Here is a 24,763-nt window from a genome sequence, read left to right as displayed (position 1 = left end):
TTCTACGAGCGCCTTAAAACTTTCTCTTCAAATAATAAATAATAATAATATTTTATATCACTTAATTACAACGTATTCGATTCTAATTTATTGGAAATAATTTCTAAATTTCACAAATCTTTTATAGAAGATAACGAGTCATGTACTATTTGATTTTTTTTATCAGAGCATGCGCTATAATAATCAATTTAAACATGAAAAAAATACAATTACATCTTTTAGATTTTCAATAAATACTACTCTCTCTGTCTCAATAGAGTTGTTCACTTTTAAAAAAAATTGTCCTAAAATTCTTGTCTACTTTCAAAAATAACTAACTTTTACATTCAATTTTTCTATATTATCCCTATTTAAAATCCACTAATGAGTAAATTGAAAATAAATTGTAAGTGGACTCTATATTAAATAGGAATATGACAAAAAATAAGAATCTTTTTATATATTTTATAAATAATAATTATTTTTCTTAAACTATATGATAAAGACAAAATGAACAATTCTATTGAGACAGAAGGAATATACTTGTACCTTAAACTTCAATTTGACATAATCTACTATTCAATAAAATCAGTAAAAATTAGCTACCAGAATAATAATATTAATAGCAAAATAGAAGATTTATTTTAATTTGATAAAGTTGGACAAAAATATGTAACCCATATGAGGAGAATAGGTCAAGATGGTAAAATAAGGAACCATGAAATAGAAGTAACCAAATAATCCAACGAACTTATGGGTGGAATTTCGAATGCATTGAGGGACAAGTGGGTAAAAGAATAGGAGGTGGATCCACCGTGTATATAGACAGTCGACACTCTAATAATTAAAATATATGATAAATTAAATTTTTATTAATTATTAAAATTATTTATTTATTAAATATTATATAAAATATAATATTAAAATTAAAATTAGTTCTCTAATTTTTTATTAATTATGAAAATTATTAATTATTAAAAAATCAACTGTATAAATATTTTAGGAGTGGAATTCTCTCATGTTCATGTTCAGAGGTTAAATTCATTAAATCCACATCATTCATTATAAATGAATAATATATAGATGAAAAAAATTCAATTTTAAAAAAATCAATTTACACCATTTATTTTATAATGAATGATATAAATTAGTGAACATGATCTCTAATATTCTTTGAACATGAGAGAATTCCAATTGAACATTGTATTGTGTAAATTGGAAATTGGCAAAGCAAATGCATTGATACATAAAAATAAATAATTAACCCAAATTGGACATGGTCAAATAAAGTCGACCCTACTAATTTTCAAACATTGCATGTGAGTCCAATTAAAATAGACATTTCTTATCTTCTACACATGCCCATCTATCTCTTCAACTAATTCTATAATTTAAATGGTTGCTAAACATGAACAACGTGACAATAGCTATCTATATATTTGTTTTAAATTGATTTTAGTTGGTCTCCCGTTTCATAGTGCAACTCTTTTGACTTATTGTGTACTAAAATAACGTTAAAAAAATAAATTAATTTATATAAGCAATTAAAATACACCTAATTACGCACCCACTATATATTATTCAATTGTGCTCTACCTTTTTTTATGACAATTCCAATTAAATAGAACCCATTTCCGCGTTTTTCATGCGTCCAATACGCGTACCATCAATCAAGGGCCATTATTTTATCATCACAGAAATAATTCAAATTTAAACTCTCAAACCATACACATATTCTTTAGAATTTTGGCATTTTGAAGCAAATCTTCAATAAAATTCTACAATGTACAAAAAGGTTATACTATAATTATAAACGTTTTAATCTCAGACTTTGGTTATAAAGTTTAAAAAAGATGAATTAATTGCATTGCAGTTAATATAAAATTTGAAACTTCAAACAATTTATAACTTAAAAATTTAATTCATCTCAAAAGATTGCTGAAAATTATACTTTTTTAATCTATACCGTTTCATTTTGTAATGAACGGTGTAGATCATGAACATAATCCCCTCAATTTTTTGAGGGAATTCTAATTTTTAATATTTTCTTAAACAACTTCAACAAATTTCTCCAAAATAAATTAAATAGAAGTGAAACATAGATGGTAGAAAACAGAAAAGTAAAGTAAAATAATCACTAGCTATTTGCTTTTTCATTAATAAAGGTATAATTACATGAACTAATAGTGAGATTAATAAACAGTTAGATCTATAATCTGAATGCCTCAGCTTTAAACAACCAAAAATCAAAGCTATGAGATACAGCAGAGGACTCAACCTCCCAAAATAGAAGATTGAAAAAAGCAGAGGCCTAAAACAAATAACATAAGAACAAACTCAATATGAATATAATTAGCAGTGGATCTATTGTGAAAATTGAGCAGCAAGACCAAGCCATGACTTGCTTTCAGATGCTGGCTTCGACGGCGAAGATATGCCGCTTGTTAGGTATGGAGATCTCGCAACAATCCTGTAGAACGGAAAATACCAGGACGGAAATAAATAACAATTCCAATTATATAAAAATACTCTATATACAATTCTATTCAGTATTGAACAGTACAACATCATGTGGATATGATCTTGCATTAGATGATACAATTTCTAACCTAATTAGTTCATTGCATTCACATTTCACACCTAACAAACTTCACACAAACAACTAACTAACAAAGCTCATTCTTCATTCTCATTTAACATATTAATTAATGAAAGCCTACCTATCTTTTCTCTTCTCCAAGAACCGGTGAAGCGAAGCCCTCCTTGCAATCGGTAGATCTGTAATTTCAACGAAAAATAGCGCCTTTAGTTAGAAAAATCGGACATACAAAAGTTAAAAGTACCATTCTTATAGACTAATTAATCGATACATGGAAAACCAAAATGAGAGAAAGAAATTACCAGTTGCAATAGGCTGAGGAAGAGGCTGCACGCGTTCCTGAATCAAATTATTGCCGAAAGTAGGAACAACAATGTTCGAAATACATGGAACGGATTCAACGGGGGTTTTCGCAACGTTAGGAACGAAAGCAGGGGAATGATTCCTGACCGGGAGAGCAGGAGAGCCATTACAAGAACTTCCCTTGGTAGCTAAAGCCATAATTTCCTTAGCTTTCTCAGCTGGAAAATCATTGAACACAATCACTTGTCCATTATAAAAAATAGTCAATGGTGCAGTTTGACCATCTGGGCTCCCACTCCCAGCCTTGTTAACACTTGAATTAACCCTCTTTGGAAAATCTTCAGTAAAACCAGATTCTTGAGGGAACAAATCCATGGATCTAAAATTAGTATGAACACTCTTGTTATCACCATGTTTTTCACTCATTGGAAACAAATTCATAGTTGTACCTGAATAATATAATAAACCAGATCAGATCTTTAATTAAGTTTCTAAATTTCAAGATTAAAGTAAAGTATTTATACGTTAATTTCTTGAAGAAAAATGGTTATTTTAGTCTCGGTTCATCTCATATATAAATAGCGGAAATTCAAGATTCATTGTAACGGAACTATTATCAACAAAATCTTAACAGACTTTGAATATTTTAGATATTTTTTTTCATTTCTAAGTTTCATATGAGCTTTTTTAGGCATGTTGTTATTGAACTGTTAAACAAGGCATGAATATTTCATAAGTTTAACAAAAAAAATTCAAAAAATTAATAAGAGAAAATTTCAAAAACTAAACTCGATTTTCCAGATCCAAATTTGAAACTGAACAAAAAATAATACCACAAAATTACCATTTCCGTTGGAAATAAAAGAGTCGCCGGCGTTGTGACACGTCATGCCGAGGCTAAGGTCACCAAAACTACCTCTCTCTTTCAAATACTGACTTAACAAACTACACTTCTGCGAGAAACTGTTCTTCTCCGGCAACTTAACCGTTTTCTGCCCGGAAAACTCATCGAACTCCGGCGAACCAGCCATAGCTAAATTTTAACTCGTTTGAAAAAATAATAACAAACACCAAATCGGAATTGGTAAAGTTAGAGAGAAATAAAATTTGAAAATGAAGAGGCACGAGGAATATATTGGAGGGTTGAGCCTTTTTTAAGCTTGTTCCTTGCAGCTTCGTGAAGGACGCTGTTTCGAATATTTTATTGTTTTTATTCAAGCACGTGTTTTGTTTTGTTTTTTTTTTTTTAATTTGGGTATATAATAAAAAAAGCGTGATGTTTGCGGAGTAATTATTACTGCACGACTTAGCGCCACATTTGGCTCACGTTTTTGTTTTCTTCCTTCTTTTTTTACCAATTTTACCTTTTTTCCTTGTTAAAAGGCGGAGGGTCTCTGTTTGTTTTCTGTTTTCTAATTATCCCCACTCCAGAATAAGGCAGTCCACTTTCAATTTTAGTTTTTTGTTTTTATGGTTATTGGTTTTCTCCTATGTTTTCTGTTTTACTTCTATTTTTCAAATATAGTAATTGACTAATTTCTTCCATCTTAAGTCAATTTTATGTTTTTAATCAGTCTAGAAGTTTCTTAGATTGATATTTAAAAAAATAATTTAGAATTTAATTTTAATATCATACAAATATAAAATGAATTATGTTTAAAAAAGATATAATTCATAATCAAATACATTTTATATTCTAATTAATTTTCATTTAAAAAAAAATTAAAATAGCAAATACTAAGTAGTAAACTATACAATTTTTTTTTGAAATTTTATTTTTAAAACTAAAGAGAATACGAACGATAGTGATAATTTTTTTTTATAAAATATTCATTTTTTATTCTCAAAATACTATCTGATTATTATATATATGACCAAGTATGGAGACGATGTTTTTTAATTTATTCGAAGATGTATTTTATTAGCGAAATTATTAAGTAATTTATTTTTATTTTCATAACTATACAAATTAGACAGTGCAATTGTCAGCGGAAATTGTTAGTTTCACAGCATATTGAGCTTAGTTTCCAAACTTTTTTGAATTTCTTACCGTTTTAGATTCAATTTAATGAAAATCGAAAAATTCAAAAAAAAAAACACTATTACATTTCTTTAGTTCAAAAAGAAAAAGAAAATTATTGTATATCTCAAAAAACATAAATCCAAAATTGATAAAATAATTTTTATATTTTATGTTATAAATTATTACAACTGTTTGTAATTGTTATCGTAATAAATTATTGTAGAATATTAATTGACATGTACATTTACAATCATTACTAAATTTGAATAAACAGGCAAATTATATATTAATTATATGTAAGCTGCAATAATAATTTTCATTTTTATTTTTAGAATCAAATGAGTAATATTTAACGTAGAGAAAATTAGGAAAAATACTCTCTTTTTAAAAATAATAGGATTTCCTACCTCAAGAAGGAAAAGATAGAGAAAATACCTCACCCTTTTACTATAATTATTTTTTTACTCTAAAACATATTTATATTATAATTATACCTACTTTTTATTATTATTTTACTCTAATAATATACCACCTGTTACTCTTTTTTTCCTTTCTCTTTCTTTTCTCTTTTTTCTTTTTTCTCTTCTCTGCTTTCTTTTTTTTCTGTCATTTTTCTTCTTCTTCTTCTTCTTCTTCTTCTTCTTCTTTATTCTTCTTTTCTTCTCCATTTTTATTCTTTTTTTCATCATCGTTCCTTCATCGATCCGTTGTCGCTCCGCCATCGTTTCGTCGTCGCTCCGCCGTTCTTTCATATTTGATTTTAGCGATTTTTTTCTTAATTCGTGGTGATAAATACAATTCATTTTAACTTTCAGATCTAAATAAATTAATCTTGATTTTTTTCAATTTTAGATCTAAAAAGCTGCATGAAAAACGATTTTATGATGAAAAAAACGATTTTCTGCAAACAAAACAGCATCTGATTATCATATGAGTATCACTGCATTATCATCTCATTATCATAACACTGCAGAAAAAAATATTTTTTTTTATAAAAAAACAGCCTCTGATTATCATATGAGTATCACTCTATTATCATGTAGTTATCATAACATTGCGGGGAAAAAAATTCTGCATAAAATAATGTTTGATTATAAAATCGTTATCATAATATTATCATATTTCGTTATCATAAAATTATCATATGATACCAAGATGATATTTATGGTATCAAGATGATAATGTTATGATAATATCTATGATTATGTTATGATAAAACAATATTTGATTATCATGTCAGTATCAGTATATTATCATGTTGTTATCATAACACTGCAGTAAGATAACTAGATGATAATGAAATATGATAATGTTATGATAATATCTATGATTATGTTATGATAAAACAGTATCTGATTATCATCTCAGTATCAGTATGTTATCATGTTGTTATCATAACACTGCAGTAAGATACCTAGATGATAATGAAATAGGATAAGATTATGATAATTGGATGATAACGTGCGCAAAAATATAATTACAAAAGGATTTATGATAACCAGATGATAACGGAGTAAAATCATAAATATTTTTAAACCCAGAGTAAAAACATAAATTTGAAAAAAACGTGAGGTATTTTCTGCAACTTTTCTGTGTTGAGGTAAAATGTGCAAATATTTTTATTTTTGGAGTAAATACCTAAATTTCCCTTTAACGTATTACGTATGTATATTATGTCGTTTAAGAAGAAATTAATGTTTAGATAAACTATTATTCTACTATTAATAAAAGGTTAAGAAAAAGTATCACCCAACTAATTTATTTTACAAAACTAAATAGTAGTATGAAAATGGGTTCTACAAGTCCAAACATGCATTATATCACTTACCAAACAGTCCACGGCACTTATTTCCACGTTTTGTCAGTAGTTGCGGCCGTTTAACGGCGTTACTTCTGTAGTTAACGTCGTTAGTTATGGTACACGATTAACTTGCGTGCCGACTTGCAGGTAAGCAGTACGACCGAAGGTGGGAGCCACCTCGCAAGTACTCTTTATTTTCCCTTTTAATCGTTCTTTTTCAATAACATTTAAATATCATTAAATGTTTATTTAAATAATAAAATAACCTTTAACAGGCATATTTAAAAAGATTATTTTCCAAATAACTGTTTTTCATAAAATATTTATATCATTTTATCCTATCTTTTATTTTTTCGCTACCTATTTCTCTAATTTATTTACAAAAAATACTCACTATATAAATAAGTTTTATCTCATTTTAGATTAAAATTTGATATAACCACTTTTTTTTTATCTCTCTTCTCTCTTAAAATTCTCTCTTCTTTTCATTTTTTTTCATTTAATTTTCAGTTTGTCTTCTCCGATTATTTTTCTGTTCGTCTTTTCCGTTCGTCTACTTCCGATGGATTTCTCGACGTTTCTGATCGTTTTTCGTTCTTCTTTTCCGTTCATACTAGTTTGTCTCTTCCGTTCCCGCTATGGATTTTTCAACTCGTTTTTAGATTTGTGTAATTTTTAGATTTTTTGTAATGATTTAAACATTTTGTAACTAAATTATTGTTGATCTATAATTTTTTATTTATAAAATTGTTCTATTTTTCATATAATTATTTATTTTGTTTTCTTTTATTAATAAATTTGTTTATTGCTACTGGTTTTGTAAAAAATAAATTGGTTTTATGGTGCATTTGTAGTAATTTATAAATCGTTCGGTTTGGTTGGAAAAAACCGAAAAAGGTATTTGTGAAATTAAAAGGAAAAAAGGTATTTTTTGTAAATTTAAAAAGTTAGAAAAAAAGTCAAAACTTGTAAGGTAAAGTTGTAAATAAGTTAGCGAATAGTGTATTGTAGAAAATTACCACTATTAAAAACCTTTTTTCTTAATTAAATTTCCACTAACGAAAGCGAAAGATAATAACAATTTTCTGTTTAAATTTGTTATCAAGGTTAACAAACAAAATTTTATAAAGGCGTAATTATTTAAAATAAAATAAAATAAATATTATCCAGCATCGCTATTCAGTCTATTCATGATACTGCTTTAAACGAGCGTCTACGGACACATACTATGTTCATGCAAATTCAAGCTTAATACGAGCCTGGTTCGGATTTTAAATTCATAATTCAAATCCAATTCAAATAACTATTTGTATTATTTTGGACCGGATTTGGACGACACTAAAATTATAAAATTAACTATTAAAGAAATATATCACTTTTAAAATGGAACATCTCATGGTGTGAGTTGGTATTACTTGAATTATCATCTTAAAATCAATATTTTAAAAGCCAGACCAAATCGGCTAGTTGAACCGGTTAAATCGGGAATCGGATAGTGGTCCGATCTAAAATTATAAAAAATCAATTTTTTGGCTGAACCGGAATGGACTGGATCAAACTGGTAAAAAACAGGGTGTTGAACCGTTGAATTGGAGGTTGAACCGGTAAAATACGGTGAATATTTTTTTAATTTTTTTAAATTTATTAAACCAGTTGTTCTAGAAACCAATGGCCTCACCAGTTTGATTTTTAAACACTACTTAAAACACTGAAATATAAATTCAATTGTATAATTATTCAAATCGACTAAAATTGGTGTCAATTTTAAAGAATAATAATTACAGAAAATAAAAGATTTTGTTAGTTTGAAAAACATTAAACAATGTTTTTTTTTCCTCAAAAAATTAGGCCTACACTATAGTTTAAATGTATTTTTGCGGTGTTGTTAATAAAATCAGACGTTTCTATCAAATATATTTATGTTTCTCTTAATAATTTTTAATAGGCTTAATTCCTTAAAAAACCCCCACCTTGCATTTTTTTTTCGTTTATACCCTGACCTTGTAAAAACACCATTTGTACCCAATTTTGAGTTTTTATGTTTCATCTCTACCCAAAAGCATTAAATTGTACTCTTTTCATTTGAAAAAGAGTTTAAAACAATCCTTCATTTTTAACTTATATACTAATTAGATATTAAAGTTATTAATAGTACAAAAATACCATCTTCTTCAAAAAATTAAAAATAATAATAATTTTTTTAATTTTTTTTTTAAAATAATTCCGAATTTTTTGTTTATTTTTTAAATTTTTTTAATTTTTTTAAAAAATATTTCTAACAAAAAAATTAAAAATAATAATAATTTTTTTAATTTTTTTATTATTTTATATAATTAAAAAAATTAATTAATTATTTGGATATATTTGATCATTTTTTAAGTTTAAGGATTTATTTGTATTTTTAAAAATAGAAAAAAGTATGTTTTAACTCTTTTCTAAATGAAAAGAGTACAATTTAATGCTTTTGGGTAGGGATGAAACATAAAAACCCAAAATTGGGTACAAATGGTGTTTTTACAAGGTCGGGGTATAAACGAAAAAAAAGTGCAAGGTGGGGGTTTTTTAAGAAATTAAGCCTTTTTAATAATATATATTTACACATTAAAATTTGTGAAGCCTTTTCAATGAAACTTTTATGCACCAATTTTAAAAGTGAAGATTTGAATAGATTGTTATGATAAATTTCGAATTTTTTATAAACAAAATAAAATTAATGTATACACTATTTTTTATTGAAATGTTTAGTTAATATTTTATTTTTGTATTCTTAAATTTAATCCCCCTTAAAAGGACGTATTGTGTCCGTCGATGTTTGTGCCTGTTCCAACAACATAAAATTCTTTATTCAAGTACAAATATGAGAACGACAGTGTCAATAAATTTCAGTTTTGATTCCATACACTAGTAGTTTATTGAGAAAGAAAAAATGTAGGTATATAGTCCATTTATTCACATTTAGTTTTATTTCAGCTGCTTTCCCTGAACTTAGAAAAGATATAATACAAGGTGTCCATACTGGTTCTAATGAAATAAAAAAATATTAATATATCTTAAATAAATAAATAAAACAATCAGACAATAACATTAAAAGTTTAGTTTTCTTTATTCAAGTAAAATTCACTAAATATGTTTAAATTTAATTGTGCTCTATTTTTAATAATAAAATTAAAAAAATATTAAATAATAAATGAATAAAAATAATACACAATGATTTGTTCATTCTCTTGCTTTAGGTCGGTGCTTTTTATGTATTGTATAGATTTAAATAATTTTGTTTAGAAATTGATAAAAGAAGTGGTATGAAATTATGAATCGTGTGGGAAACGCGGAAGCAGACAGAAAAAAAGGAATGCGGGTGAGATGAGAGCCGTGCACAGCCAACCATTGCAAATAAACATACACGTGGCTCAATATAAAAGGCTGGTTAGGGTAAACATTTTCCTCGTGAAGGTGACGTGGTTCCTTTGGATCTCTTCGTCCAACGGCCAATCAATCAAACAGGTGGAGCAAAACAACGAAAATAGAATGGCTTAATGTGTATTTTCACCCATGAACTTATACACTTTCACTTATTCATCCCATAAACTACTGTTTTAACTTATTACATATATAATTTTTTATTATTTAAAAATCAAACGATATGGTCTTTTACTTTTGTTTCCGTCAACGATTTCATCTCTCTGTCTATTTTTGATGTTAGTCAACCTAGTTAAAAGACTAAATTAAAAAAAATTAATTTCAAAAAAATGGTTTGCCCCCATTTTTATTTTTGTCAATGATTTCTTCCTTTATGTTTGAAAATTAATCTATTCCTAAATCGTTTGACTCAGTTGACTATTGCTGACAGAAATAAAAGCGAAGACCATATTGTTTGATTTTTAAACAAATGGCTTTAAAATAGTTTATTCTAAATTTAATCACTAATCCTTATGTTTTATAATAATTATACTTCCATCGTGCCACTATGGGCAAATGATTGTTTATAAACGCTTTTAGGGTATAAATTATAGTTTTATAAGCTTATATGTAAACAATTTAAAAATAATTTCACCACTACACTGTCTCACCAAGGAGCATACAAATGCAGATGTACACAACAATTCATATTCTGATAAAATATTTCGAGTAGCTTTGAATTTGATCTATCGATGTAAAGAAAGTGGAATCTGCCAATGAAAAACCTGAGAATTTTCTGTATGTACAACTCTTTGTCAAGAAACAAAAGAACTCTATGACAGCATGGAGCGAATAAAAGGAAACATAACAACTACATTAACTGCTCAAAGGTGATTCACCCAGCTTATATCATAGAGACACCAGGAGAAGTCACGGAGGATCGGTATATTTGTCAAAAATCATAATCTATATCCGTCAAATTTTGGGAGACAGATCGCTTAATGAGCCGTCCTTGCTCATCATACCGATCAAGGTTTTCACATGGGGAAGGAAAGATAGTACCTATTACACGACCTTGAACAAAGGCGCACTGGAATATGTGCTTCTTCTTGTACGTTAATCCCACCGACATATCCTGAAAAGTTACGTTTCTTATTGGAATTTCTTCACTCCCATGTATCCGCACAGGTACACGGACACCTTGACCATGGACCCCGGTGAAGCTTATGTCCCGAAGTATCGGGGCAGCCTTTGGATCATAACCTTCATCAGGGTGTTCGTTGTAATCTGTTTTGATAACAATTCCAACACGAACATTATCAAATGTTAGATTCCTGTAGGTTATTTGTCGAACATATCCGCCTCTTCCAGGGGCAGTCTTGATCCGAACTGCACGCCTTGAGCTCCACACGTAGAGGTTTTCCACAGTGACATTGGACACACCGCCTGACATTTCACTGCCGATTGATACGCCAGCACTGTTCAAAGTTTAACCAAGGTGAATTTCAGTTACCATATGGGAAATTGGGCATAACTTTCCATATCTTAACATCATGACAGTCCTCTTTATGCTACATAAGGTTGTGGCATTTTTCATGTATGCAAAGGTTCTGCAATCCAAGGGGAAGCCACCTAAAATATTAGGTAAACTTCGGTAATTCAATGTTTGGGCATGAATTTGTTTACGACCCATGCAAGCATGGAATCACAGAATAGCTTTTCCACGATCAAGATGAGAATGTGCACCAAGTTGGAAGACAATTGCGTGAGTTATTGTACCTGACCATAGAGCGAACCACAAGGTTACGGATGAGAATATTTGTTGAAGGTCGTCCATATGCAATTCCGTATTGATCCCAGCCACTCTTTATCGCAACCCCATCATCCCCGACACTTATATAACAGTCTTCAATCACCATATCCTCACATGAATCTGGTCATGATCAAAAATTTTAAACAAAAGAAATTGTGAAGAATTTTTCATTAACAAACAGAAAAAAGAACTTGGCAGCAAATTCATAAACAGAATTTATAGCATATGAATTTTTTCCATTCTATCCTAAGATGTTTCAACGCAAATCACTTTAATGAACATATAAAGGTGTTGATACTTGCTAAGTAATAGTAGAAAGAAGCAACATTGAGAGGAAACATGGAACGGTCCCTATAACATAAATGAGGTCAACATTTTTGTTATTTCAAAAGGAAAAGTAAAACTGTTAGAAAGAAAACTGAAAAAATATATTTTTGAAAGCATGCAGCCTAAGTTTTTCACTAACCCTCCACACAAGAAACAAATGGGTGCCTTAAAATACAACAATAATGCATTTCATACATTTAATATAATAGGTTTTGCTTACTCTGTCATTTTCTCATTTTTTGACGAGGATATATTATTGCTGAATCATTGTTTAATTGGGGGTCCATCATTGAGGGTACACAAAATGTTAACAATTTGAGGTCAACGCAAACCCATTTATTTTATCCCATTATTCCCGTTGAGAAATATGCAACTCCAGTAAATCTTACCTGGATCGATGCCATCAGTGTTTGGGGCTTTCAATACTGGAGCCAAAATGGTAACATTCCTGATCGTTATATTTTTGCAGTCATATGGATGGAGTGTCCAAAATGGGGAATCCCGCAAAGTAATATTAGTGATCAAAATGTCACTTGACCACATTATCTGAACAAGCGGACCCCTTGTGTGGTTGAGAAGCTTTTGACGATACTTTTTCCACCATGTTTGACCTTGTCCATCTATGGTACCATTATGTCCTGTTGATCAACACGAAAATGAACTAGTGTCAGAAATTCAGACATTAAATAATCCTTTTGCAAACAGGAGGCTCAAGATTCAACGATTATCATATTTCAGTTCATAACCCCTCTTGATTTGGAGAAAACAATTCAAGCGATCAATGATGCCCAAGACTATAAGTAAGTGTAAATTGCAATGTGCATGCAATACCATGATCTTTTATGTTAAGGTCTTCATGAGAAAACATAAGAACTTGTATTAAGAATTCATGATGTAGTGTGGACTGATCAAAGTTCCATTGACTGACCTGTTATAACAACATCTTTGAGATTTTGACCATGAATTAAACTCCCATAACGAGGTCCAGGATGTTCTCTCCCATATCCATATGAAGGCAATGGAGGCATTAGAGGCCAAAACTTCTCATCCTATCAATATCACAGATGGGACGTTAACACAAACTAGCAACAATTTTGCTTCACTAAAATGAAAAGAGCATAAAGAACATTTGACAAAGCAAGAAGTTCAAACAATAATCTTGAGTGATGGCAGTATAAGTTTTGATCCATCTGTAGGTTATCATATTACTAGTTACACACTGTCTGCAAGGTGCTTGGTACTTGGCAGATAGCTAAACTTAAATGCTCCTATTCTTCTCTACAGAATTTGTTCTTGATCAAATCTGTAATTAAAGGGATTCTCTCCACTTTAGAAGTTCAAGCATGTCCCAAGAACAGGTGCAAGATATTAATTTAAAAGAAATCCTTAAAGCAACAAAAAGCTGAAAATACATCTGAGCACCATTTAATCACACCGAAAATAGACCACATGACAGCATATTTCCAAGATGTCATGAAACTCGAGCAAATTTCAATACTTAAATTATAAATATCATCCTTCCGAAAAGCACATCGGTGAACTATTGTCCAAAATTATGCAAGGAACACATCACATCCTCAGTTTCAAGTCCAAGAAAGTGCAGCAAACAACAAAATCAAGAAGCCTGCATGTGTCCTTGAATAAATTTCAAGAAAAGAAGGAGACTAGCATCCCTATGTTAAAAAATACCGGAAGACGTGCTTTCTAACTTAAAATGAAATACAATTAACTGAGCAGTTTGGAAATGTTGCTTTCATAATATTTATAGAAGGGGATTTCTGACTGATAGGTAAAACTCATCAAGGAGAAGAAAAATGGCATATGTTCACTGCCGTTGTTGAAAAAACATAAACATCAATACTTCCAAAAACTTCATGGAAATTTCAAACACCAAAATCGGATTGCATTTAAAGTCTCCTATCCTCATATCAAAAATCATTCCTTGCATGAGTTTTCAACAAACACAAATTCCCCCCCAAAACCATATCACTAATTCCTTCCATAATCACAATCCAATCCGATTGATATACACGTAAAAATAAAGTCTACGACATAGACATCAAGAACAGACCAGCTCGAAACTTTCAACTTAGAAGACCATAACCAACTTTGGCATATACCAATCAGCTCACAACAAATACCGAACAGCAAAGTACTTCAAATCTTCCAGAATTAAAGATTATATCAGCAAAAATTCATAAATATCCTAAGAAAAAGCAAATTTGAACAGCTCTACTAACTACTAAATACTAAATAGTACTAACTAAGTGATAAATTAAAACCGACTAAAGAAAACACAACTACTAACCTGAACTCCAAGTATAACAGCATCCTCAGCAAGAAACAAAGTCATATGACTAGTAAGATTAAAAGGAGCAGTAAGCCATCTCCCAGGCGGCACATTCAACTGTCCACCACCTTTTTTACCCAGCTTTGAAATAGCCATAACAGCCCGTTCAAACGCCTCCGTATTCAAAGTAACACCATCACCAACCCCACCAAAATCACTCAAATTAAACGCCACCGGTCTCAGCTTAGGCATCGGCCTCATCGGCGGCGCTTTAAAGAACACCGAGAAACCACCGCCAACTACATTTCTCTGCCACACAAACACTGAAGCAAAGGCGGCGATCCACAAAACGGTGAAAAGGGTCTTATGAGAAGACAAAAATGTCGGTACCCATCTCTTCAATTCCAGCTTTTGGTAATGGAATCGACCCAGAGGAGCTGTTTCTAACATTTGTTAATTTAGAGATTAATGTCTGAAAATTAAAAAGATTTGGGTTTTTGAGAATTGGAGTGGAAATTTGGGGTTTTGATTGTTGGACATGGATCTAAAAGAGTTAAGATGGATTTTTTTGTGTGTGGGTTTGTTTTGATTTGAAAAAAGAAATGGGATTGGTGAGATGTGAATTATCAGAGAGGTTGGTGATGTTGTTGTTGAAGAATAAGTATAATTGAAGGTTAAGGAAACCTTTTGTGTTTAAATTTTGTGAAAGTTAATTAGATTTAGTAAAATTTGAGTTTAGTTCATCAACAATGGTGTAGTTTAGTTTGGTGTCCTAGTGAGACCTTTTTTTCTATTACTATTATTTAATTATAAATTGGAGCGTTTATGTGAAAAATTGAACTACAATCTTAAAAGAATGTTGTTTAACGTTTATACCATTTGAGTTATAGCTAATATTTACTATTGGAATAGTGTTAGATCAACATGTTTGGTGCGATTTAATAGAAGTTTGTAACTCATTTTTGATAATTAATTCAGTTTAAAGGTTAAGTTTTAATTGCTTTACAATGTTTAATCTAATAATTTTATAAATCTTAGCAAATTGTTATAAATATAATGATAAAAGGATGATTCTATTCTGAAATGATTTTTCTTTAAGTTGAGCCAATTTTTCAGTTTTACAAGGAGCATAATATTGTTCTTGTTGAAGTGATCCATTAAAGATATGATGATCTAGTGAAAATGGGAATTCAAAAGAAGTGTAGTAGTTAGAGTGGAGAGTGTGTGAAGTAGTTATGATCCAACACAAGAATAAAAACATTTCCTAATTATTCAGCTTCCATAAATGTTCATTACAAGCTCAACTTTGACATTAAAGCTGATCATGATTGATTTTTCTGAAGACTTAATTTCTGAACACTTAATTGAAAATTGGATATGTAGACTACTCTGTCATAATTGGCTAAACTCAAGTCATATTACATAAAAGTAAGATGTCTCTGTTGCGGTATTGCCAAGGAATCTATAAAATTTGCAAACTAGGTAGGTAAATCTGGTGCACTGTTACTATCTCTTTCAACATAGGTAAAATTGCCATGAAACTGAAATTTATGAAGGTAAAGCTTACAAGAATGTAGATAAAAGTTTATTCTGCCCCTTGAATTTGATGCAAAAGATCCAATAAGATCAAGTTTATGACTTCAGAAAAAACACTCTTAAAGTTGACATCATGATTCGTTTAACATCTTGAACTTCAAATTTTTCAATAGTTTTCTGCCACCTTATCTCTAATTTGTATATAATCATCTAACCATTTTTCGACAGGTCATCAGAGGAGGTAAAACGAGATAATATGTCAAGTCCGAGGGTGGTTGTTTCAATCAAAGTCTGAATTTGACCTTATTTGATATTTGTAAAAAGTTAGACGGGCAAAGTGAACCTTTGTTGGTTAAAATTCATTCTTGATTCTCTATTCCTTACACGTGTCAGAATCTCACTGGTTTCTTTTCTTCGAAGTGCCAAATAGTACAAGCTTCCATGGATAATCATGAGTGGATAAGCCCAAAAGATAGCCCAGTAAATGAACAGACACACACAGCAAACCATACAGCAGAAACAACGTTAGGATTGGTCATTCATGGCTCTAAGCATTTCATCTTCTTCATTGTCCAGCTTTCCCACCAATACCAGGTAATTTTCATTGCTGGGTTTCATGCATGTTAGTTCGTTTGCTGATAATCTCCAATATTATTTGGTCAAACCAAACACAGGGAAATACATCAAAAATCAGTGCTAATTAGGACAAATGGAGCATGCCAAGTTGGAAAAACTAAAGTGAAACTGAATGCAACTAAAGGAGGAGTTTCAAGTGTCTGTGAACCACTTCCTCCAGATAGACCATTGTGGTTCCCCGGTAGTTCACCTCCTGAATGGCTCGACGGGAGGTAATTAAATTAAACCCATACTGTTAACAGCGGCAGAGCCAGAAATCCTGTATTAAAATTTTAAAAGTTTAAAAAACTAGCAACATATAAATTTTAAAATGGATATGCTATGCCCGCACGGGTTTGGTCTAGTGGTCTAAGACTCAGTTATCTAGGCGCCAAAGGTCGCGGGTTCAAACCCCGGCTACGCCCTTTCTTAATATGGAGTGATTGTGGTTGGATTGCTGGCCATTATAGCCCGGAATTATCAAGGTATGTGAGCTTGCGGGCGGTCCACATCCCGGGGTTTGACAATGATATTAAGTTTCGGCTCAGATTATAAGGTGTGCGATTGCCAACCATAGGCTCTTCTTAAGTCCGCCGCTGCCTGTTGATGTGTTTCAGAGTTGCTATTATTATTATTACCAAAATGGAGTTGGATTATACATTATAATTATAGCTTATACTGGAAAATGCATGACTTCTGTTTTTGTTAATTGTGTAGTCTTCCTGGAGATTTTGGTTTCGACCCACTTGGATTAGGTATGCTCTTTAATTATCTTTGCATTCAACTGAATTTAATTTTTTTCTACTAATCCCATATGAAAATCTACATAACATGTATGTTTCAGGTTCTGATCCAGAATTGCTTAAATGGTTTGCACAAGCTGAACTAGTGCACGGCAGGTGGGCAATGCTTGCTGTGTCAGGGATTCTGATTCCTGAATGGCTTGAAGGTTTAGGCATCATAGAAAATTATAGCTGGTTTAATGCTGGTGAAAAGGAATATTTTACGGATCCGATAACCTTGTTTGTAGTGCAGTTAGTGTTGATGGGTTGGGTAGAAGGAAGGAGATGGGCAGATATGATTAAGCCAGGGTGCGTCGACATAGAGCCTACGTTACCCCACAAAACTAAACCAAAGCCAGATGTTGGGTACCCGGGTGGATTATGGTTTGATCCATTGATGTGGGGCAGAGGTTCTCCAGAGCCTGTAATGGTTTTAAGGACTAAGGAGATCAAGAATGGGCGTCTTGCTATGCTAGCATTCGTCGGTTTCTGCTTCCAGGCAGTTTACACCGGTCAAGGCCCTGTTGAAAACTTAATGGCTCACCTAGCTGATCCCGGTCATTGCAATATATTCTCCGTAAATTTTCTACCTCGTTGTGTTGTTCATGTGACAATTGTTGATATGTTGAGAAAAGTAGTGACATATATTTATATTTTCGTTCTTGCAGGCTTTCGCATCTTATTAACGCTGAGGAAATTCCACAAATTCCAGGATGGGGGTAGATATTGCTTGATTTTCTTGGTTCCATATCAATGTATGTTCTTTTCTTTTATCTGTCATACTGTTTCATTTTGAGCTGATTAGATGGCTGGCTAAGTCCAGTTAATGATTACCGTGTTCTGTTACTTTTTATTATACAACAAATCTATGGCAGAGATATATTAGTCAGTTTAGAGAAATTGAGAACTAGAGTCTGAAAATAGACAGCTTATAATAATTAGTGAAGACCTTTGATTGACAAGGTCAACAGTAGTTGCATATACCTCTTCCCTCTGTCTCTCAATCCCCTAAAAATGTGTATCTTTCAATTCTATTATTAGAATCTCAGGTAAACTTGCCACCTCCATCACTAATTCTCCACAACATGGAACACCCTCTTTATCCAAAATTAACAAAAACAAAACAAACCTGTTATCCTAAAAACATAAACAAGCAACAACTTGGAGAACAACAAAAATTTCTCCGGCAGCGGCTCGTTTCTATCCGGACCTGCCACCCTTTTCCGGCTTGGAAATGACCGTTGTTCGCCTTCTTCTTCTTCTCTTTTTCCTCCTCATACGGTGCAACCTCTCGTTTTCTTTATCGGAAAATGAGGCGCTTGTGAAATTGAAGACGTCTTTATCTCATGCCGGTGCCTTAGATGATTGGGTTTCAGGCTCTAATCCTTGTGCTAAAAGATGGTCTGGTGTGATTTGCTTCGGCGGTATCATTACAGGCCTCCATCTCTCAGACTTAGGTCTCTCAGGAACAATTGATATTGAGGCATTACAACAACTTCCAGGCCTTAGAACTATAAGTTTTGTTAACAATTCATTTTCAGGTCCGATCCCTGAATTAAATAAACTCGGAGCCTTGAAATCGCTCTTGCTAACACATAACGAATTTTCTGGTGAAATTCCGAACGATTTCTTTACCCCTATGTCATCTTTAAAGAAAGCTTGGTTCTCTGAAAATAATTTCACAGGTAAAATACCAGAATCCCTTATGCAACTATCACATCTCAAAGAATTGCACCTTGAAGGAAACCAATTCTCTGGGAACATTCCGCCTCTGAAACCTCACAAACTTAGTTCTCTGGACCTTTCGCACAACCTACTCGAAGGACAAATTCCACCAAGCCTTTCTGCATTCAGTGCCTCTTCCTTTGCAAACAATGACAGGCTCTGTGGAAAACCACTCGACAAAGATTGCTCGTCAAGCCCGCTACCATCACCAGGTCAGGACGAAAACGAAGACGAAAACGAAACCCCTGGTCCTGCTTCTAATTCTGCCGAGGGTAACAAAACCATGATAGGATTCGTGGTATTGATTGTGATAGCACTCCTGATATCCTGTACCCTCTGTAAATCAAATAAGAAGATGAAGGATGACGAATTCAGCGGCTTAGGTAAGGAGAACATTAATGCAGTAGTCCTGTCTGTGCGGGGAAGTGGTTCGAGCAAGAAATCACAGTCGCTGGATAATAGTAAGAAGGGCATCGGGTCTCGAAGGGGATCCAGTCACAACAGCAGGAATGGCATGACTGATCTGATCATGGTTAATGACGAAAAGGGTCAATTCGGGTTGCCTGATTTAATGAAGGCAGCAGCAGAAGTGCTTGGAAGTGGTGGCCTGGGGTCTGCCTATAAGGCCATTATGACGAACGGAGTATCGGTGGTGGTAAAGAGAATGCGAGAGATGAATATATTGGGTAGAGATTCGTTTGATGCTGAAATGAGACGGTTTGGAAGAATTAGACACAAAAACATTTTGACTCCATTGGCATACCATTTCAGAAAAGAGGAGAAGCTGTTGGTATCAGAATACATGCCTAAGGGCAGTTTATTGTATGTCTTGCATGGTGAGTGAAATGATGATCTGAATTAATCTTGCCAGCTTCATTTATCATTCAGGTTAACGTGTTCGATTGATTGATTGATTTTTTGTTGTTTAATTAGGTGATCGTGGAATATATCACGCCGAGCTGAATTGGCCAACCCGTCTGAAGATTATTAAAGGAGTTGCAAATGGTTTAGGTTTTCTGCATTCAGAATATTCGAACTATAAACTTCCACACGGAAATCTCAAGTCAAGCAATGTTCTTCTGGATGAAAACTATGAGCCACTCCTTGGTGACTACGCGCTTGATCAGCTAACCAATCCGAGCCATTCTGCACAAGCTATGTTTGCTTATAAATCACCAGAATACTTAACAACCCATCAGATTTCTCCGAAGTCCGATGTTTACTGTTTCGGAATCATAATTCTGGAAATTATAACCGGGAAATTCCCTTCCCAGTATCTTAGCAACGGGAAAGGAGGGACCGATGTTGTGCTATGGGTCATCCAAGCAATTTCTAAAGGGAGAGAGCAGGAAATAATTGATCCTGAAATAGCAAACACAACTAGCAATAATTCAGTTCATCAAATGGTACAAATGCTTCATATCGGAGCAGCGTGCACTCAAAATGATACGACACAACGGTTAGACATGAGGGAAGCGATTAGGAGGATAGAAGAAGTAAGCGTTTGAGAAATTGATCGATACGATTATAGGTTAAATTCAAGTTGCTTTTTAGGCAAGCAAGACAATACAAAATAGGTTGTTCATCTTCCAAGTCCATGTCTTCATTTAAAATTTTAAAAATCAAGATCGAATACAGAAAAAACATCGGTATTGAGTGATCGATGTTTTGCTTCCGCACAGCGTTTCAGAAGAGGAGTCGCAATCTGCATTTTCTTGAACAAGGGAAATTATGAAATATGAACGGCTTGAAGGTGAACAATTTCTGAGAAAATGTACATTAAAAAAACTATGAACTTCTTAATACAAATTGGTCTGGGAGATACGGTTGATGGATAGGAGGGGAAAACTAGTCTCTGAGTACCATAATGGTTAATGTTTTGTTTTTGTTGTTTAGAATTTTTTGTTTGGTTCAAGCTAGTTTTTTGATGCTGTGTTAGTACACATTCTTTCTTAAAATTTTGTCAAAAGTGTTACAAAAGCTGAATGAAAATGCTGTGCAGCTTCAAGATTATCCAACAAATTTTACTTGGAGATTGAATTAAATTAATTACTCCAAACAAATAGGGCATGAATTCTCTGTACTCATAGGCAAAGCATTAGTAGCATGAGAAGCTGAAATATTAGTAAAAATTCTTATTTAATACGCATTCATTATTAATATGAATCTTGATCCTAAACTCGATAAAAAAATATTTGAAAATATAATTATCATCATAAAAAACACTTTAGTTTTAGTAATCTTCAAATAGTTTATTAGTGTTCTAGTTGATTAAAATAAATACTTTGGATATTTTTTATCAATCAATATAACTTTATCTGATGTATTTAAAATTTATTAGATTTTTTTATGTAAAATTAATTATATTCATGTCAAATCAACTATATAATTAACTAACTAAGTAAACTGAGAATAACCAACAAGTTCTAACTCAAATAGTATAAGTGCTGGATAGAAAATTTTCAAAATTGAGGGTATAATTCCTCCCACAAGCACTCTGCCAGTCGGCCTTACCTGATTTAAAAAAAAAAAAAAAGAATCAAACTGAGAACTATCCATTTGGACTCTTTACCTTGGGCTTAGCCCAACTAGGCTTTACACATTGTCAATCTAAACGATCATGCGACGTTGAAAAGGTCTAAACGACAACGCAATGCGTTGTCAAAAGTAAAGTGTTTGAGTTAGTTAACTTCTTCGTGGCAGCTAAATTGACACGTGGACTTGGAAAATGAGAGCTACGTGTAACAGAAAAAACTATTTTAAAATCACCTTCTTCGCTTCTTCTTCACTAGCAGAGTAACAATGTACAGAACGGCGGTCCGGCGGCTGCTCTCCGGCGTAACCTCGGCTAAAAGCAGCGAGGCGCATCTCAGATCATATAATTACCAAACTATTTTTAAAAGCAACAAACGATTTTGCACGTCAGTGAATCCTCAATCAATCTCTAATCAAAACCCTAATTATTTAAATCAAAATCTTAGCGCCAACGTAGATTCCACTCTTAATCAGTCAGATTCAACCACATCATCATCCTTGACTACCGAGGAAGCTCTACCTCAGCACCATGATTACCGTCACCGCCGTGAAAATCGGAGGCCTAGGGTTGATTACCAGGATGAGCAAGTGCGTGTTCTGCAAGCTTCTCTTCGTCCCGTGGTATGCACTTGCTTTCATTTTTTTTTTCAATTCTTCATTTGTTAGTTACTTGAAACAAATGTGAAAGATGAAATTATTATAATGTGTTGTGTTTGAATTAGAATGAGAATTGAAAATTAGGGTTTAAAAACATTATTGCAGTTGAGATTTGGTTGGACTGAAGAAGCTATGATTGCCGGAGCAAGAGAGGCTGGCGTTTCACCTGCTATTGTTGGTTCTTTCCCTCGAAAAGAAGCCGCATTAGTTGAGGTACACTTTTGTTCTCTTATTATTGCACACACTTCATCCAATTAAAATGTCCTGTTTTCGAAACCTTTCATGTTTCGGACACGAAACTTCAATTTTTACATAGAAACCTTAAAATAACACCATTTTGCCGTGTCCGTGTCCAAGTGTCCTATTTCCCGTGTGTGTCCTTGCTACCTAGTCTATAATACATTACAGTAGCACGTTTGTCTGTCTGCAATTATTTTTCTACAGATAAACATAGAAGACAGAAATGATGTACCCTGTAATTGTAAACAGTTGGTTTTTTTTCCACTTATGCTCAGCTGTATTAATTCTGTATCTGAATTCATGTTTTGTTGTTTGTGCTCGTGTCGATACTCTGATAGTGATGTAATTTCCCATGTTTTTCAGTTTTTCATGGATGAATGCTTACAATTGCTTATGGATAGAATTGATTCCGGCGAGGGCTTGCAAAACTTGGTACCTAGTGAGCGTATTTCAAAGCTCGTCAGGATTCGTCTAGAAATGCAAGCTCCTTACATATCTAAGTGGCCTCAAGCATTGAGCATCCAAGTACTGTTCTTTTATCTTGTATGGAAATGGTTAACTTATGTTTGAGGTGATGGAAATCTCATTAGGTAGTATTCTCTGACATTGTTTTTGCAGGCCCACCCTTCAAATCTCCCAACAAGCTTTAAGCAGCGGGCAGTACTACTGGATGAGATTTGGCATGCTGCTGGTGATGAAGGCTCTGATATTGATTGGTATGCGAAGCGCACTGTTTTGGGAGGGATTTACTCGACAACTGAGGTTTACATGCTGACCGATAGTTCCCCAGGTTCATTTCCTCAACTTTTTATTGTTTTTCTCACAGTAATGGAAACGAAATCACATTTTCGGAAAATCCTTAAGTGACAGGATGAGGGGTTTCTAAAATCAGTCCAATTAACGAGCAACTGTTGTCTCTCCCCTCTTGTCTGCATCAATTACAGAATTTGAGTTGCAATTGTTTTAAGTGGCGGATTATATTAGACTTACTTCTGTCAGTATGGAAGACGAATAGAGTTTTATATGTTTGTTATTGCTGCATTTTTGTGCGATAGTAATTGGTTGAGAATACTCCTGTAATGTGTGTGTAAATAAATGTTAGTATCATCTCATTTACGGGACTCATGCCTGACAGATTTTCGTGACACATGGGCATTCTTGGATAATAGAGTAAAAGATGCATTTGATCTTAAGAAGACAGTTCAAGAGGTAGTCTCTCCATGTCTTTCCTTTTATATCAAGTTGAGCATCCTTTTTATTTACCTTAACAATGTGACATTGTATTGCAGGCGAAGTACTTGGCTGAAGCTGTAGGTGCTGGGATGGGAAATTCATTGCTAGGATTTGTGAAGAAAGTTTTCCCAGGCTAAATGAATGCATGTTTTAGTGGCCGCCATTTATCTAGGCTAGTCCCAAGATAGATTTTACTCATCTTGTTGAACCTTTGGTGCAAGAACAAAGCTTGGAGAAAACACCTTTTGGTAGGAGCACTTTTCTGGAAATTGAAGATATTTTGAAAGTTTAGAATTTGTGTTCGCGTATTCTGTTGAACCTTGAGAAGTTGTAAATGCCAATAAGCTTGAAATAATACAAATTGATTTTTATTTGCATGAACTGTGTTGGGGGTGTAAACGAGGACTATTTGCGAGTTATTCAGCCAAGCTCGAGTATTGAGATTTGTGATGCTTGCGAGCTTAAACAGACTTTTATCCATAAATTCATTATATATTTTTGTATGCCTTTAAGTTTAGTCGTATATTCATGAGAATGATAATATTTCTAAAATTTCTTTTATTTTATTTAACTCGATATGAGCTCGAGTTGCTCAAATATCGATCAAATTCTTAAAATTCTAAGCCCGTTCAAATTCGAGCTTGAGCTTGTATTAATACATTTGAGCTCGAGTTTCAGCTTGACCTAATTCGGACTCGGTTTTGGCCATTTAAACCCCGAAATTAGTTGCATACATACGCTAGGGAATGATTTTGGTTAATAGATCTGCATACAGTATAAAATGTGTCAACTTCATCAAATTTTAGAGCAGACATTATTTTGATCGGCTGCATTGTGGGAATATCTTTCCTATCATCTAATTCTCCATCAAATTTTAAAGAAATTTATGAATGTAAAGTTTTCCTTTTG

At 32.6% G+C, this 24,763-nt stretch overlaps 5 protein-coding genes across 5 annotated transcripts; 3 read left to right on the top strand and 2 right to left on the bottom strand.

The window, feature by feature from the left end:
* Positions 1 to 2,100: 2,100 nt before the first annotated feature.
* LOC126670295 (protein TIFY 10A) lies at positions 2,101 to 4,034 on the bottom strand. The gene is made up of 4 exons (XM_050363993.2): positions 3,726 to 4,034; positions 2,881 to 3,330; positions 2,700 to 2,757; positions 2,101 to 2,449 (listed from the first exon to the last, which is right to left on the bottom strand). Exons 1-4 carry the CDS (start codon positions 3,910 to 3,912, stop codon positions 2,344 to 2,346), a joined length of 801 nt encoding a protein of 266 aa, XP_050219950.1. The 5' UTR covers positions 3,913 to 4,034; the 3' UTR covers positions 2,101 to 2,343.
* Positions 4,035 to 10,856: 6,822 nt separating this feature from the next.
* Positions 10,857 to 15,258, bottom strand: LOC126669803 (probable polygalacturonase). Its single transcript, XM_050363364.2, has 5 exons — positions 14,550 to 15,258; positions 13,170 to 13,290; positions 12,631 to 12,879; positions 11,881 to 12,034; positions 10,857 to 11,579 (listed from the first exon to the last, which is right to left on the bottom strand). The coding sequence occupies exons 1-5, from the start codon at positions 14,979 to 14,981 to the stop codon at positions 11,054 to 11,056; spliced, it is 1,482 nt and encodes a 493-aa protein (XP_050219321.1). The 5' UTR covers positions 14,982 to 15,258; the 3' UTR covers positions 10,857 to 11,053.
* A 1,276-nt stretch (positions 15,259 to 16,534) lies between these two features.
* Positions 16,535 to 18,353, top strand: LOC126669058 (photosystem I chlorophyll a/b-binding protein 6, chloroplastic). The gene is made up of 5 exons (XM_050362367.2): positions 16,535 to 16,661; positions 16,742 to 16,915; positions 17,400 to 17,437; positions 17,527 to 18,041; positions 18,133 to 18,353. The coding sequence occupies exons 1-5, from the start codon at positions 16,609 to 16,611 to the stop codon at positions 18,148 to 18,150; spliced, it is 798 nt and encodes a 265-aa protein (XP_050218324.1). The 5' UTR covers positions 16,535 to 16,608; the 3' UTR covers positions 18,151 to 18,353.
* A 105-nt stretch (positions 18,354 to 18,458) lies between these two features.
* On the top strand, positions 18,459 to 21,202 carry LOC126669057 (pollen receptor-like kinase 3). Its single transcript, XM_050362366.2, has 2 exons — positions 18,459 to 20,025; positions 20,123 to 21,202. Exons 1-2 carry the CDS (start codon positions 18,699 to 18,701, stop codon positions 20,695 to 20,697), a joined length of 1,902 nt encoding a protein of 633 aa, XP_050218323.1. The 5' UTR covers positions 18,459 to 18,698; the 3' UTR covers positions 20,698 to 21,202.
* A 745-nt stretch (positions 21,203 to 21,947) lies between these two features.
* LOC126666661 (uncharacterized) lies at positions 21,948 to 24,231 on the top strand. Its single transcript, XM_050359497.2, has 6 exons — positions 21,948 to 22,345; positions 22,487 to 22,594; positions 22,985 to 23,146; positions 23,240 to 23,411; positions 23,757 to 23,830; positions 23,911 to 24,231. Exons 1-6 carry the CDS (start codon positions 21,992 to 21,994, stop codon positions 23,989 to 23,991), a joined length of 951 nt encoding a protein of 316 aa, XP_050215454.1. The 5' UTR covers positions 21,948 to 21,991; the 3' UTR covers positions 23,992 to 24,231.
* Positions 24,232 to 24,763: the final 532 nt, after the last annotated feature.

The sequence above is a fragment of the Mercurialis annua genome, linkage group LG2 (assembly GCF_937616625.2).
Source record: "Mercurialis annua linkage group LG2, ddMerAnnu1.2, whole genome shotgun sequence".
Lineage (NCBI taxonomy): Eukaryota > Viridiplantae > Streptophyta > Magnoliopsida > Malpighiales > Euphorbiaceae > Mercurialis > Mercurialis annua.
Note: the sequence above shows the minus strand (reverse complement) of the source record. Positions and strands in the feature narration are given on the sequence as shown.